The sequence below is a fragment of the Lepisma saccharinum genome, chromosome 14, assembly GCF_977018435.1.
Source record: "Lepisma saccharinum chromosome 14, izLepSacc3.1, whole genome shotgun sequence".
Taxonomy (NCBI): domain Eukaryota; kingdom Metazoa; phylum Arthropoda; class Insecta; order Zygentoma; family Lepismatidae; genus Lepisma; species Lepisma saccharinum.
In genome coordinates, this window is record NC_139242.1 from 27,653,349 (window position 1) to 27,670,905 (window position 17,557).

A 17,557-nucleotide genomic window follows, 5' to 3' on the forward strand; every position below is an offset into this window, starting at 1 on the left:
TAAATAAAGGATTTGACTTTGCAAGGATTGTGCATGGTAAGATTCTTAGTGGAAGTGTCCTTTAAACATGCTGAGTCACGAGTGCTAACTAGTTTCTAGTTAAGTCAATTACAGTTAATAAACTGTCAAATATCATAACTGAGACTATTAATTAAACCCAGCAAGCCCAGGGTGTAGAAGAGTTTTTATACTCGTAGCCGGAGACGTAACATTATAATTAAGAGGTCCCAGGTTAAAAACCTGGTGGAGGCATATGGTGATTTAGATCCCCATTTTAAACTGTAGGTCCAGTCCCGATTAGTCCTTCTGTGCATAATGTGGGCTTAATAAACTCATACTTTCCTTAATATGATTACTTCATTAACATCACAAAATATACTCTTGTGAATTTAAAAATTAAAACAAGGCATTGTAACAGTATAATACAATCTTAGAATGATATTACACAACAAAAACATAAAAAAAACTTTTATCCTACAATAAAAAATTACGGAACTTACCCCTCTGCTAACATAAATGTAAACACAGTATGCCATTCCAAACGAAGCAATAAAAAATAGGAGGATGATGAATTTCACAGAATCCTTGTAAAACTTGAAACCCATTGGTTTTGGGAAAAGTATTGAGCGAATCAATTCTCCTTTTGCGGTTGCAAACCCAGTTCTAATAACCACAGCCAAAACCTGCAATATTGAAATACTAATTAAAAGTTATTCAACTACACCATTCATACACATCATTAACTAAAAGATACATGGTTGTACTTATGAGAATAATAACAATAATGGGGAGAACTGTATTCATGTACATGAAATTTTGACAATACAGAGAAAATATGATGCTAAAACTGACCAATACTGTCATCTGGAAAAGAAAAGAACAATATTCAAAGTTACTTTTAAAATTGCTTCTATACTTCAGCCACTTATTTCTGGGAAAACAAATTCCTTTTCTTTCTTGTATGTATGCATTGCTTGCATTGTAAAATTATTTCTCATGTTGTATACAGAGGTTGTTTCCGATCTATGGTGACGATTTCAAACTGCTCCTACCTTAAGAGAAACCATGTCACCACCATCGAGAGTGCTCTATTTGGTGGCCCTGCATCTTGGCAATTGCCCGACAGTGAAGTTTCCACTGTAGGAGACTGGCACAAAGTGTAGTCATGTCCAGCCTCAACCACTCCTCCTGACAGGCTTTCCATAGCCCTTCAATGGTACGGGGTCTTCTCTGAGACAAGGCTCGATTCAGTAGTCCATCGGTGAGGCATCAGGTGACTTCACTGGAATGTCTGTGAAAGGAATGACACGAATTCCAGTTTCTTCTGCCATTTGTTGGAGGAAGAGGCGGGTTGAGTGAGATGTGTGACTTGACGCCTTGTCTTGATGCACCCACACAAGATTTTGATCCCTCCCGTAGAGATGGAGAATGTCATGGCAATAAACTGGTGTCAGGACGTTAGCCTGATAATAATCGGAATTAACCTTTGTATTTTTGGCAACACAATGTATGGTTGGCTTGCCATTGTACGAATATCCAGCAATGATCATGAAACCTGTGCCAAAACTTTCCTTACATTCAGTGAACCATCTTTGAAAGTCCCTCGAACCTGTCGATCGATAAAAAATTGAACGTAGCTTGTGACAGTCATCAAGATAAACATATGCCTTGTCCAATGTAACAAGGAACTTCCATTTTTCACCTGATAGGTGCCGCTCATAAAGCTATCGACAGTTGGTGCAACGTTCTTGGATGTGTTTTGGCAAGAGCGTATGAACATGCCCCTTGCGTCGCTTTTCCAAACCCAAATCGTGGTCAATGATGGTGTGCACTCTTCAGTGATGTTTGTAGCCGGTTTGCGATACTTCTCTGTGTGGCTGGATTCTCCCTGGTAACCAGCGCCCCGACATCCCGAATTGTAGCTGGTGTGCGGCTAGTGGCAGGCCGGGAGTTGGCCTGTTTCTGCTCCACAGGAATCATCCCATGCCTCATCTTACCTGCCCCTTTCAACACCTGTGATATGCCATTTCTGGACAGAGTGAATCCACGCTCCTTGCACAGTTTTATAATGGCACTATAACTGTAGTTTACGTCGGAAAGTGCAGTTATGTAACCCTCCCAATATGCACTGATTTTCGGCGGCATTCTTCCTGATACGCAATGACCACACCTGTCACGCACAGTCAACGGTCTAACGTGCCCACACGACTGGCAGCTTCGTTCTCTTCACGCTTGGTGGTGCTGTAAAAGGTGTGCAATTTCGTCACCATAGATCGGAAACAACCTCTGTATAAACACATATTCGGATGTAATGTTTCTCCAGAGAACACACACTCCCTTCATCGCACATTTATTTTTAGTTTGATTAATAACACAGTTATAACAATGGCATAAATTAAAAAAAAAAAAAAAGAATAAGAAATACAATGGTACACTGTGAAGACAACAATTAACTATATTTCGGAAGTGAAATAAACACACAAGACTACCTTCTGCAAAAAAGGTAAAAGTAAAGCATTTATTTTGGCAGAAATTGACAAAATGATTTGACATAAATTTTAAGATGAAAAAAGGTAATACCATTCTTCATGTTTTTCAGGCTCATTTTGTAAAGTGTTAAAAGATGAGATCTACTAGACTAATGATGAATTTGCTCAAATAATCCTCTATAGATACAACAGATGTTAAGTAGTTAATGCTGATATGCATTTCACATGTACATTTACTGATGTGAAAATACAAACCTTATTATTTCCATAATAACGTGTCTGAATAACCTGTGTTCCACAAAACAAAGTATGTCTTTTGTGAAGCTCAGGACTATAAATTTCATCACTATGAGGAGCAGGAGTTTTTGTAACTGGAACACTTTCACCTGAACAACAAAAGGTAAAAAAAATCAATAAACAATTGTGCCTTGAATCTTTTCAAAATTTCATTACAAACACTTATTCCTATTTCAATTGCACTTCATATTACAGAGCACAAAACATAAAGTCAGATGAATTAATCCATTTTTCAAATGCATAAAAAATAAAAAGGACAGGAAAAGTCATTGTTTCATTCTTTAATACTATAAATAACGCCTTTCTTGTTTTTACACAAGGTGCCATTTCACAAATTTTTAGTTTGCACCAGAACCAAGGATTATACAGTGTGTTCAATTTAAAACTGACCCCAAGGTACAGATATATGAGTAGTGCAACAGATACCTGAACTACTATAGCAAATGCTGGAAGTGGTCCTTGTTCTTCGATGCACATATCCAGACGGTTCACCATGCTCATAGCAACCTAATGGAGCACTTCTACAGTTACATTCTGAATAGCTTCAATAATGTGATTCTTCAGTTCTTGTAGGGTATGTGGATTCTGCCTGTACAGTGTTGAAGAAATCAAGACTGGTGAGATCTGGGAACCTGGCAGGCCATAGTTCTTTAGAAATAATCCTGTCGTCAAAGAAATCCAACATCGTCATGGTTGAACTTCATGTATGGCAAGTTGAACTGTCTTGTTGAAACCAGCATCGACGTTCATCGGGTTCCAACAAGGCAACAAATTGCATGACAATTTGTTGTTAAGTCTCACTATCCAATGCTGTTTCAAAGAAGATGGGTCCTATTATTCGTCGGCTTGACATAGCACATCAAACACCGATTTTCTGAGAATGACGGAGAGACTCAACAAAGACATGTGGATTTTCGGAGCTCCATGTTCTGTAATTCTGACTACAGACATAACCGCTGAGGTGGAACCACGCTTCAACCGGAGGAGGAGGAGAAGAAAAAAAATTGTCTAACACTGTGATGTCATTACAAATGAAGGTCTTTAACCAGTGACAGTACCGGATAGAATTAACATAGTCTACCTCATTCAGTTCATGGAAAACTTGAAGGCGGTACGGATAAAATTTTAGCATTCTTCCCTCAGCTGTGTGAGCAGACCCTACAGGTATGTTCTTCTCTTGGCTTAAGCACCACAAAGATTTGAGAGGAGATCTTGTTATGGCATCTCGAATACCCTCCACAACGTTTTCTGTTAGTACAGACCTCATACGTTTATGTTTCATGTTTAAAAAGGACCTTGTTTCACGGAACTCCCTTACCATATCCTGAATTGTGCTTTTCACAGGAGCGTCATTCCCAAATGTCACTGCAATTTAAGCACGAGTATCTGCATATGAATCTGTTTTAAAGTAACGTTCCACAATGAAAGCACGTTCTTTACCACTAAACTGCAAGGTGGTTACTATATCTAACCGACAACACCATCACTCAGAAAGCGTGGAGGAAACTGATGGTGACTCACTGAACAATATAGCCTTCCACTGCTATGCTCCCTCCACCCCACAACCTCCCTCCACTCTTGTCCCTTCCTTCTTCGCACTCCCTCACTCCCCACTACAAGTATATGTACATACAAGACTGACACAACAACGAAAGAGGCAAATGGGCAAACAATTAAAAATGTACCTCGGGTCAGTTTTAAAATGAATGCACTGTAGCTTGCAGAAGCACTTTCAGATGATCAAACCGCATCACCATGTTGTAAAATGTTATATCTTGTAAAAACAAGGACTGTGCTATTTGCAGACTCAAATGGTGAATAAAATGTATTTCCAGGACAAAAGATAAGGTAGTAAGTATCTTGTATCAGCAGAAGATTATTGTGAAATATTACTATGAACATTTTTGCTTAAAATTCCATGCATTAAGAAGACATATATGCAAAGTTGGGTCTACTATTTCAATGTAGTATCAATTAATATGAAGGCAGGCACGGATCCACGAGGAGGGTGAAAGGGGCAAACGCCCCTCCCAACTGCCATGTTCTCGGATGTATTATTATTGATAGGCTAATCGGAACTGGACCTACAGTTTAAATTTGGATCAGAACGAGTCTACAAGGTACCTTAAAAGAGGAATCGGACCTGAGACCACTGCAGAGAATGTGTTTTATTTCTTTGTTTATTCTTTTTACTTCTCACGTCTGACCTTCAGTTTATCGTGACAATGGGAGGAATTATGATAACAACAGAGACGTAGCAAAGGGGCCTCGCGTCCCACGGGCTTATTATTTTTTTTAAAAAAATGTAATAAATAAAGGTGAGAAAAATAGATGGAACGGGCTCATTTTTGTGGGCGACAAAACTACATTTTGTTTATAACCGGTTAAAAATTCTAGTGAAACATTACAATTTGAATGAATACGTCAACTATTTAGTATTTTTAATAAACCAGGTGGTAGCCGTCTGATTTCATAATATTCAGGAAGCCAAACAACAATGAAATGTTCTCTTACAAAGGTTGATAAGCATAAACACAATTTTTGACTTCTCATAATATAGCAGTTCGAGAACATCGAGAAACATTATACACAGCAGAAATGACAGAAAATTCAGGAAAATTGACAGATTTGGTGAATTTTTTTTCGAAATATGACCAATTACCACAAGAACATTTCAGACGTTAGATTGATTGGCTTTATCGAATTCAACCGGATTCACAGTTTCCAAATTCCTCAGCACACAAAATAACTTTATGTTTAAGTGTTGCATCATGTGTGTGATGCTTCTGTCCCTACATTTTTAATGTCCGTTTGATGTGCACTTTGCAAAAGCTGGCTCACTCACTGTCCATCTATTTACAGGAACACCAGCATAAGAACAAATCACAGAGTTCACTATTAAAAATAAAATGACTCTTTGTTGTGAAATGTTAATTGATTCACACACGTAGGTACTTCATAATATAAAGATTAACACGAGGATACAAAATAACAACGATTTAATACTCAACTTACAAGACCATTTCTAAGGTGGCTGAACACATAATCTCGTAATCAACAACATTACAAACAACTGAATGTATATTCAAATATTATGCACACTTAACAGATTCTTCTAACACAACAAATTTAACGGAAACAAAATTTCATTAAGGATGATCTTTTTTTACCAATACTTGTACTTCGGTAAAACATCGAGGAGAGAACTTGGTTACTGAAATTTGCAAATACTTCATTCTATATTACACTAATACCATGGTAGCCTATATTTACCCACAGGGTAAGAATTCAGGTGTCAGCCCCTTTTTCTCAGGGAGCCAGCTCTCTTTATTTATTTGCAAATATGGTATAAGAAAGTCATGAATCCAACTAAGATAAAGCTACACATTTTGAAATATGATCTTAAAACATTAAATTTATGAATTGGATTGGATTAAAAGTAATTAATTCTTGTGACAGAGTGGCCTTCCTCAAGGCTCAACTGGTAACATGAAAAACTATGCAATAATTCTAATATATGGCCGCCTCTACCATATTGCCACAGATTTTAAAATTTGGCTAGCAACAGTGAAAAAATATAATGGCATGTTTATTATTATGATGTAATGTTACATGTGATACATAAAACACATACTGTGCTCGTTATTTATAAAAAGAAGGTAATTGAAATTTCCATAAGCAAACTAGAATTTTAAAAAAAAAATAGCACTGGATTTCAAAATTCAGGCAGCAGGTGAACATTTTCAGGTGTCTTGTATTTTTCTACCCCTGTTTATGCATACATGCTCTGATCAATATGCCATCGAATCCAAGGTTCACCTAAATTTTCAAGATCAAAGATCGCAGATGCACCTGGAATTCGAAGAAATAGTGTATTTAAATTTCATAATAGCTTTGCTGACCTATGCCTGAAGATTCTGTATCTATGCACTTTGAGATGTAAATTTTAAAGAACGAATCAGGGTTTTTCATCCTGATCTTGCCCAGAACCCGCAATATGTTGCTGTACCAATGGATAACAATGTACAATAATAACCATCTAATCCACCCTGGGCCCCTTGAAAGAGCTAATCCATATTGCATAGTTGTCTCCTGCTAAAAGAACCATATAGCTATTGTTCATATATAAAACAGTGCAATTCTAGGTTCCGTGAGGTAGCCGACTCTGAAATTCACCCCTCCCAACAGTAATTTCTGGATCCGCCACTGTATGAAGGGAAGATTTATTCTACTATTACAACTACAATTTTGCAAGGTAAGAATATGTGCATTTAACATGTGGAAGACACTGTTTCCTTGATTACATTCATTTAAGATTTCCTCAAGTATCATTATATGCTACAATAAGTCTCTTTATCCTACATCATTCAACTTGTATAACTTGTGCAATTTTGTTTCCATCAATTTCCACTTTCCATGTCATACACCCTACACAACTCCTAATTTTCATAAAAAGTAATGTGTGAAAAGAAAGCAAATGAAAACAATGTCTGTTACCTGTTAGCATACTCTCATTCACAATGCAATTTCCAGCAATCAGAATTGCATCACAAGTCATCATACAGCCCTGAGGAGGAACTGATATCACATCCCCAGGAACCAAACAGGAAGTATCCACTTCTTCAATAACTGGAAGGAAAAACACACAACAAAATAACACATTCATACAAGTACATCAAAAATTCTAAAGATATATATGTTATCTTTATTACAGTAGGGATTGAGCCACACAAAGCATTTGCCAACACCAATAAAATTATGTAACAATTGCCAAATCTGATAATAATCATCTACGAAGATAATAATATTCTACAAAGTTGATAAAAAAATGTGTATGTTTCACAAACATGAATGGTTCACTCACTTCTTAATTAATGCTCGATTTGGTATATTTTACTTTGTTTTTCTGCCACTTTGGGCAAATCGCGAAGATGAGGATGAATGAAGAAATTAATGGCACTCTAAAAAAAAAAACACAAATACCCAGCCTGGAATTCGTACCCAGGAATCCTGGCATCGTAGCATACTGTGCTAACAACTTCGCCACGAAGGCTGGCATTAAATTAATGTCACCAGTTGATTGCAGTAGATGTTGCTTTAGGCCAGTGTCCCTCCCCCTTGCACCCTCCCCAAAGTTACGCCTATGGATTGCTTACCCGACAGAATCCTGGCAATAATTTCAAATTGAAAGTGAAGACAGAAGGAGTACAATTGATTTATTTTTCTTTGTTTTGCAAGAGAGCGAAAAAATATTTTTTGAGCACAGCCTGTTATTGAAATTCAACAAAGTGGTTTTCAACTGTAACTTAGTGTATACTGATTCTCTGCATGACAAAGTTTTTTTTTTAAGAAAAATTACGAACAATATCAATTTAATTCTCAGTCTATAATTTTCACATATTTCCATAAAATCTCAACTGGTGCACAATCACATTACAATAATTTCAATATTGTTACAAGACAGTACTAACAGTTGCAACGGAAAAGTACAATGTGAATTGGAAAACCATAGAAAATAAAAATGTCACCACTTGAATGTTCAAACTATACCTTACCACCATTCTTCCGGCACACGTGCACAACATTGGCACTCGATGATGTAACCATATTCCTTAAAGCTAGACTTTGCTGAAATAAAATAAAAAACAATAAGCAATGGTCCTATTTATGATTTGTACATATGGAATATGGAGAGATGTGCAATATAGAATGAGTACTTTCTTTTTTTAATAAAAACTTTTTGGGTGCATCAGCACTGAGGCTATTTTGCACCCATCACACTATACAGGGTCCAGCCCCTTACCATAACAAAAATAAAAGCATGACTGAAAACTAAAATTTTCTTACCTTGGTTAAAAGCTGAGGCTAAAAAGGGCACTCAGTACAACTAAGGACAAGACAGGATGACACAGATTTATACTGACCACGGAGCCAGTCGCCAGAGCCTCGTTAGTCTGCAGTCCAGGGTGTACTACCGGGAAGTGAGGTTGACTATTGGGTGCACTACGTGGAAGGAACACCCCTTACACCCCAGAATGAGTACCTCTATCGCCACCTCCACACACACATACAATATACAGTGGACAGAGTAGTAAGGCTCTCTGGGTTTAGTATTACTTAAATACTGTTTCTCACAAACACACTTTCTATACTACTCAAAGCAAAACTACTCAAACATTAATTTACTAATCATGATCCACTTCCAAAATGCTAGGTGATTTTCTGCAAGGTGTACATGAGGATCAAGGAAGTGCTTCAAAGTTGGGAAACGAGTTGTGCTTGTAAATTTTAGCAGTTTAAAGTTGTTAACGCAACATGCATAACCTACCCTCATGAACATTTTTGATAGAAATTACATTTCATTTAGCTTAAAATGTATTGTATACACCTGAAGGAGAAGGCAGCAAATATTAAGGCAATGTGCCCACCATGTGGTGGTGATGTTTGGGTGGTTGAGATCTTTCGAAGTACTGGGTGCCAAGTAGAATGTGCTTGTCCGGCATGTACGTTTAATGGCCGTTTCACCTGGATGATTGCATGGGTTTCTCTGATGATATTCTTTGTGCGGGGGAACATTGGGTGAAGTACCGAGGTAGCAAAGAATATATTAAATGTGTTGTGCAAGGCCCAATCTTGGTGATTCTTTCTTGCATTGCTCAGGTGCTTATACTATGTATGGTCCTGCTAATGTAGCGAAGTTGGCATTGACATACAGTTTTGTGCAATAATGGACACTTCTCGGTTGTAACAATCCCATTAACTTTCAATGGAATTTTCATTACAACTCAGAAGCATCCATGACTGTACACACCCATGAACCCCGGCAGGTTAAAAAATTCTGATCCAAGTTGAAAGTCTGTGTCTAAATATTAGTCACTTTACTATTTATGATATATAGTTTGTGCTTAGCAATATTTTTTTCATTATTTTGAGTCAAAAAATGATACAAAAATACCAGGTGGTACAAAAGTCAGTTTACCCAAAAAGCACATTGATAATAGTATTAGGATAGTGTATGTGATTCTTGTACTAAGTAATATTTTTTAGGTATACGGTTGGGAACATTGGCAATTTGAAAACAACCCCAGTTATTCAGATCACTGTTTTTTTTATTTTTATTATTATTATTATTTTTATTGCAGCAAGATGGAGCTCCTCCACACCATGGACGTGATGTTTGATTCTTTTTAGATGACACATTTGAAGAGTGGATAGGATGCCGTGGTACTATTGATTGACCTGCATGTTCTTGTGATTTGACGCCATGCAATTCTGATTTGTGGGGAATTGTTAAGGATATGGTATAATCATCATCACCGACAGATTTGGATGCACTGAAAGACTCAAATAACAATGTGTTTCATGTCATCAACAATGATACAAGTTTACTGCATCGTATTTGCAATTCTGTTGTTGATCGTTGCACACAATTGCAAACAATGGAGGACACTTTGAACAAAACCACTGAAACTGGAATTTTGTGTATCTACTTGAATTTGTGTATGGGAAACTGACTCCTGTGCCACCCTGTATATCCAGCACCTTCTGAAATCTTTAAAAACAAACTTTACAACGTGAACTCTTGTTGTTTCATCTTTCTGTCAGAAACAAAATATGTATTGTATCAAGTTACTGACTCACTTCTTCAGAATACACAATTCATGTTTTATTGCTTTGTGGGCATGCTGTAATTTAAGATCATCAAAGATGCATAATGTTACAACCTTTCTGTGATAGTTCTACATTGAATGAAACAACACGAATCACTACCAACCTTTCTTGTCTCATACAAAGACACACCAATAGAGATCCCTGAGAGAAAGAAGACACATCCTGCATAATAGTAATATTCATCCAAACTCCAGAGTATAACACTGCCAATTTGAAAAATATAAAAGGGATGAAAGACTTCCTCAACAAACAACTTCCCGTAAGATTTCACTTCAACATCAATACTGTTTTTTCCATGCAATTTTGACCTGAAATGCAGAATATACTTGTGAGAAGAAATATTATATGTGTGTATAAGTACAATTGTATGCATGCTAATGAACATGGTGGCAGGAGGAAGGTGGGAAAAATATATATACTTATCACTACTGTGATATTTGAATCCCTTAACTTTATGAGAATAAACAAAATCGAATTATAGCAGAAACAGCAAATATGCTGTTTGATTGGTTAAGAAGAAGGACTTTTTAGCTGGGTTATTGACAAGGTAAGTTATGGCTGAATCCCATGCAGCTAGGTTTCCTACTGGAATGCCCTTCTTGGTGCTGGAAATGATGGTGGCTAGACTGGCTTTGGTGAATAGAATGTTTTTAATTGAAAACTTGCTTCTCTGCTGTAGTAACAATCAATCAGAGTGAATGCTTGGTCATGTGAAGGTAATCAGTTTGGCAAGTAAAAGTCATTTTTAAGTGTTTGTTGCTCTGGTAAGGTCAAAGTACTGCAAGTTATTTTTGAGTTGCTGTTTTAAGTCCACTTTATGCACAGATAGGCTAATTGGGACTGGGCCTACAGTTTAAAATAAGATCTAAACTACTATGTGCCTCCACCAGGTATCAAACCCACGACCCCTTGATTATAAGGTGACAACCTTATCAGTATGCCAACAAAGAGGCTCGAAGTGGTGTAAGGAAGAGATAACTTAGAAATTTAACCACAGCAAGGAGTTTTTCACAACAAATGTGATTACCCAATAATGAATATCTTGATTATTACCGGTGTTAAACAACAATCTTCCCTTTATTATTAATGAATCTATTCTGGTGCAATGTTCTTCCTCAAGTCGCTCATCCAACATTTTAGCTCGTCTTCTCTGTGCAATGTCGTGTGGAAACAAGGAGTCTACCAACAAGTACAGTAGCAAGTACTGTGTGTGATGCGAAAACTAGCAGGTGCAAAAGTACCACACCACCAATCCAAGTCCAAGTAGCAAAACTAGTAGGAAATCTAATCTCATGTGATTCAATAAAAACTTGTTTCATTCCCCTTCTCCTTGTCCTGACAATGGCAATTTTAACCTTAAGAGCTCACGGTTCACTATAGCAATGACCGTATTTAAATAATAGTGTAACTGATTCTTTAAAACACCATTTGCATATTTATTTCTCTAGAATCACAAATATAAAATATGTTTATACTTACATTATTAACTGATCCTCTGGAGAAAGACCTTCTGCCATATCCAAAAAATGTGAAAGTTTAGTGTTACAATCATACGAAGAAAGTCTTTTAAAACACTGACAGCTATTATCCCAAACATATTTTATATTATGATGGAAAAAATATCTTATTGTTTTCCTATATTCAATAATATTTAATCTCTCTGATTCTAGTGGGCTGTAAACATATTCTTGAGGGAATCGCCCATCAACTGGTGACAAGGATATCTCCTCAACTGAATACTGTCCATGTATATCCTGAAACAATAGTAATAATAATTAAAATATTCACTGATACACATCAATCATAATCAAAAAAGTAATGATGTCCACTTTTAGAAGGTATACCATCCGTATCCTCCAGAGTTTACCACAGTGTGCACCCTGGCTCTCTTACAGGGGCGCTGCAAAATGTTCAATATTTCCACTGAAATGGCACTTACTTGTCTACACATGGTTTTTAGAATTGTAAATTCAATCAATGATATGATTGTTCCAAATATGTGCTTATTTAATACTTTTTACATATAAAATATTTCTGAATTTGAAATATGTGTTTATTTTTTAACTTAAGGCAAGCAAATTAACCACACTGAGTGTTGCAAGTGTTAGATAGGTCTACATTGACTTGAGCACCGTGAAAAAAAAATCTTCAAACATTAAGGGTGCCATGAAACAAATAAGTTTTGGAATCCCTGTTTTATCACATACTGTGGATTCATTGAACTTTAAAACATCAAGAGTAAAACAAACAAAAAAAAACCACTGTCAACATCGTAATGAACCACACGATGTAGTGTAATCTTCCAAAAGTGGGAATCATTACTTGAATTATGTCAGTAAAGTTTCATATTTCTGCATTGCTGTTTTTTATGATTGTCCAATTAACTTTGAAGGGCCATTGGCTGCACTGTCAACATTAAATCACAGGTTATGGTGTCTAGAACAGAGATGATAACACATCACTGCATCTCCATCCTAGATGGTGCAACCTATGTTAATGAAGGCACTGGTCAACTGGAATTAATCAGATCAGATCAACGAACACAGCAATTTTGGAAAAACAGAACTTTACTTACACAATACTTTACCCTTGTTTACCATGCCACACCATGAAATCATTACTACTTGTGTCAAAATGTTAGCATGTGATGTGAGTTATGCTCTACTCTATCAAATATCTATAAAAATATTTATTTTTATTTTATTTCTGAAAAAGATCATGTTGATGCATATATATATATTGTAGAGTTGAGAATGATACCATAACAAAATAAATTTGGTCAATTTTGTAATTAAATAATTCTATCGTCTTTTACTTTGTAATATTCTAGAGGAGGATAGAAAAATTAGTGTGAAGAATAAATGAGCAGAGCAATACAGTTGTCACCTTCTAACCAAGGATTCCTGGGTTTGATACATGGTGGAGGCATATAGTAATGTGGAACCTATTTTAAACTGTAGACCTAATCTCAATTAGCCTACCTAAAAAATTAATGATCAAAATATAACTGAACATGCTTACATGTTTTCTAGCAAATACCGTATGTTTTAACCTAAATCTGCTTTTCTGAGCAATGGACTTCACAAATAGGTTAGCTTCATCCACCATGGTGGTGGCCACGGTGGCTCAGTTGGTAACGCGTCTGACTACCATGCTAAAGGTCCCGGGTTCGATCCCCGGCCGGTTCAAACCCGGGAACTTTTCTAACGATGGAAGCGGCCCCGGCGCCCACCCAGCATCGAATAACATGGGTACCTGGGGGAAACCCTGGGGGGTAAAGGTGGTCAGGGGCATGATGCTGATCACATCACCCCCACTCACGACCGGATCAAGAAAGTGTGGGGCGTTACCCCCTATACGCCTTCATGGCGTGGTGCTAAGCACAGGGGAACACTTTACCTTTTTACCTTCATCCACCATGGTTAATTTTTCATTTACTGAGGCAGAACCGTGGAGGTTTTATCACTGGATGTATTGAATTCCCTGCCAACTGTATTAAAAATGAAGATCACACACCGAGATTTCTTGATAGGAGAAGCATAATAAAACATGAAGAATTACACAGAAAACATTGTTTAAAGTATTAAATCAAAGGAAACCCGACTCAGTGATGTGACAGCTATTTGAGGGTCTCGGCCTGTCAAATAGCTCTTTCATTATATTGCTATTGGATCATTATTGTCATGACTTGAAGTTTGACTTGATTTGATTTTTGTTATTTAGTGTCACTTTTCTGCCACTTTTGGCTAATTGTGAATGGGATATGATGAAATTAATGAACAGGCACTCACAAAGAACACCCAGGCCAGGATTCAAACCCAGAGCCCTTGACATTAAACCATTCTGTGCGAACCAATCAAACCGTTTGAGATTAAACAAATGATCAAACCGACTTGAAAGACAGTGTGCACTGTTACTTATTCTAATCATGATTCCCCATGCTATTCAACAACTCCCGTACACACATGTGACGCATATCTTTTCTAATTTCAGAGAGATCCGAATAGTTACCTTCATCACAACACAGTCAGCTTCATACAGAGAGCACTTTACACATTTTGCAAATACACTCCATTCCTTATGCCAGTATACAACTAGATATGGAATTCCTCCAAGTAAAAGAGAAAAAAAGTGGAACACAAAGCTTTTGCATCTACTATACTTATATCCAAAACAGTCCAGCTGCTCATCTGTTTTACTGTTTAACTCTTGACTATGTGCAGATGGTTCAGTAAGTTTATCATATTGTATTCCTTGACCTGAAAATTAAATAGATACACATCAAAACAAAGCTCCATACATGGCATACTATAATAATAATAATAATAATACAACCTAGAAGCAGCCCCTCATGTATAAGTGCCCTTCCCGATGGCGCAGTGGTAGTGCCGCCGCCTTGTAATCAAGGGGTCCCGGGTTCGATACCTGGTGGAGGTGCATAGTGGTTCGGATCCCACTTTAAATTGTAGGTCCAGTCCTGATTAGCCTTACTGTGCATAAAGTGGACTTAAAACAACAAATCAATCAATCATGTATAAGGTATGCCAAAATGAAAAGGAGAAATTTGCTGTAGCCGCATGGTATCTAATCGAAGAAGGTAAATATATTTGCCAATCGATGGCACGGTGTTTGTCCCAGTTTGCAGGTGTAGCGAACGGCTTCGCCTGCTGTTTCCTCAGTTGGCGAGAGTTGTTTTGCACGGACAGGTGTATTATGAATTCCGGGCCTCCCCCATGGTGCAGTGGTAGCGTCATTGCCTTGTAATCAAGGGGTCCCGGGTTTGATACCCGGTGGAGGCACATAGTGGTTCGGATTCCACTTTAAACTGTAGTTCCAGTCCCGATTAGCCTTACTGTGCATAAAGTGGACTTAAAACAGCAACTCAAAGCAAAGCAAAGTAGTATGAATTCCTCCAGATCAAGTCAGAGAGCTGTAATGCTGCTCCAGGACAACGCTAGGCCACATGTGGCCAAGAAGACTCTTGACCTGCTGAGAACATTTCAATGGGAAGTCCTCACACATCCTCCATACAGCTCCGATATTTCCCCATGTGACTTCCATATCTTCGGCCCCTTAAAACAATCACTGAAAGGTCAACGGTTCACCTGTGACAAGCAAGTGCAGAACACCGTCGAAAACTGGATCCGTAAGCAACCCAGGTATTTCTACACTGAAGTCATCCACTCCCTTCCTACGCGCTGGGATCAGTGCATCAATATCAATGGCAATTATGTGTTGGTATCATGTTACACATTAACTGTAATTCACATATTATGTAATGCAAATATTCTGTAATATAATATTCTTTAGATATAACCGTACTCTCATTTTCATTTGGGCATACCTTTTAGTTTAGCTTTCTAGTTAATAGTTAAACGATTGGCCATGAAGTTAGTATTAGTACTTAGGTACTATGATGTTAAGATTTAGGACAATAAATAATTGTTATGTCTTGGAACAGTGCTTTTAAATGAAGTCTTAGTATTAAGTATATTATAAATAGTACCTTACGCAATAGCGTTACATAGTTCACAGGTGATGTGAATTGAACACACAGAATTAATAATATCCTTTTCATTTGTTTGGAGGGGGAGAGACAATGCTACACAGTGCTACCAATAATTAGCATGGAAGGGGGATCAAAAAGAGAGCAAGAGATCCAACTAGCTATCTATGTTGCAAAAGTTAGAAGTAAACAATTATGTTGTAAAATCAATGAAACCCTCCTTACCCACAAAATTCAAATTTAAATTGTCTTTAAAGGGTGAGGATCACCCAGAGTTGGGTGGGAGAACAGCCGCAGGCTGAATCTCGCCCTTTAATAAAGACAATTTGAATATGAAAAGTTACTGTGCTGTCAACAGATGGCAGCATGTGCCACAGTTATGCAGATGAAGGTAGTAATAGAGTGAAATTAACTTGCTATAATTTTTTTTTCTGGATATCTGCAAGCCTTTTTCGTGGAGAAAATCCAGAACAATTCAAAGGTCTTGCACCCTAAACAAACAAACAAAAAATAATAATTAACATTTGATTTATTTATTTTACCTTGCTTTTCTGTCACTTTTGGCTAATTGCAAAGATGAGGATGAATGGCGATAAGATGAACTGATGAAAGCACAATCACAAACGCAAAACCCACAGAGGAATATATTTGCTCTATGAATCCAGATGACAGAGCCTCGATCGCCTATAACTTTGTAGTTACCAGGATGCACTATGTGTATGTGAGAATGACTTTTGGATGCCTTCTCAAACGGTCACCCATTATCACCCCCTTAATTAGTATCAAAGGATGAATTACACTCTAGCTGAAATTTCAGATTGGTTAAAAAATAAAATCTTTGTAAATTCTGGAAGTCATGCATTTAAAGTGCCACAATGTTTTCCAGTTGCTACTTAAAAACATGTTGCCAGATATTTCATAACGCAACAATTTAAAAGAAAAATACAGTATGTGGCCCATATATCTCATGTTGCTGTAATCAACATACAAGAATGAAATTTTCTGACATCTCCTACCTTGAAATCTACGCATCGTATTTGTGTGAGACATTTCTTGCAGTCACCTAATCTGGAAAAGAAACAATACTTGTATTGTAACAAGATACACATGCATTACTCTTAGCTATTAAAAATATAAAAGATAAATCTAACAAAAATCACAGTTTAGAATTTTTTTTTAAAGAATTAAAGAAACAAATAACTAACTGATCCATATCTGGATCAAGGATTAACTTTGGTCATTAGCCAGATATTGGATGTTACTAGCATGAATCAGGTCATTCAGTGTCATTGAAGCCTTTGCAACTTGGATACCATTTACCCTATACTCCTACATGGTAAAAGTATATCTATGCTTGAGATTTCTTGCTTCATTCATAAGGTTTCATGAGAACTGTTGCTTGTACTTTGAAAGTGTTGCTAACCAATGGAGAAAAGTATTCAGTTTGGCTGTTAAAATGTGCTCTGCGATCATGCAATAACTTCGAAGTAATACATTACAGTATTACTATTATATTTGCTGCTAGTCGCACTGATAGAGTTATTGGGCGAATTAATTGTTATATGACAAGCCATGGTCATATATAGTTGATTCT

General features: G+C 37.0%; 1 protein-coding gene across 2 annotated transcripts in view; it reads right to left on the bottom strand.

Annotated features, from left to right (window-relative positions):
* Positions 1-17,557, bottom strand: part of LOC145998750 (polyamine-transporting ATPase 13A3-like) — a 72,004-nt gene that overhangs the window by 45,979 nt on the left and 8,468 nt on the right. For both annotated transcript variants that reach the window (XM_083135300.1, XM_083135301.1), the window contains exons 2-9: positions 16,980-17,031; positions 14,469-14,716; positions 11,937-12,211; positions 10,561-10,765; positions 8,342-8,414; positions 7,284-7,415; positions 2,745-2,875; positions 501-683 (exon numbers count right to left, since the gene is read on the bottom strand). In XM_083135300.1, coding sequence (XP_082991426.1) covers positions 501-683; positions 2,745-2,875; positions 7,284-7,415; positions 8,342-8,414; positions 10,561-10,765; positions 11,937-12,211; positions 14,469-14,716; positions 16,980-17,013 — 1,281 coding nt within the window. In that variant the 5' untranslated portion in view covers positions 17,014-17,031. The remainder of the gene's footprint in view (positions 1-500; positions 684-2,744; positions 2,876-7,283; positions 7,416-8,341; positions 8,415-10,560; positions 10,766-11,936; positions 12,212-14,468; positions 14,717-16,979; positions 17,032-17,557) is intronic.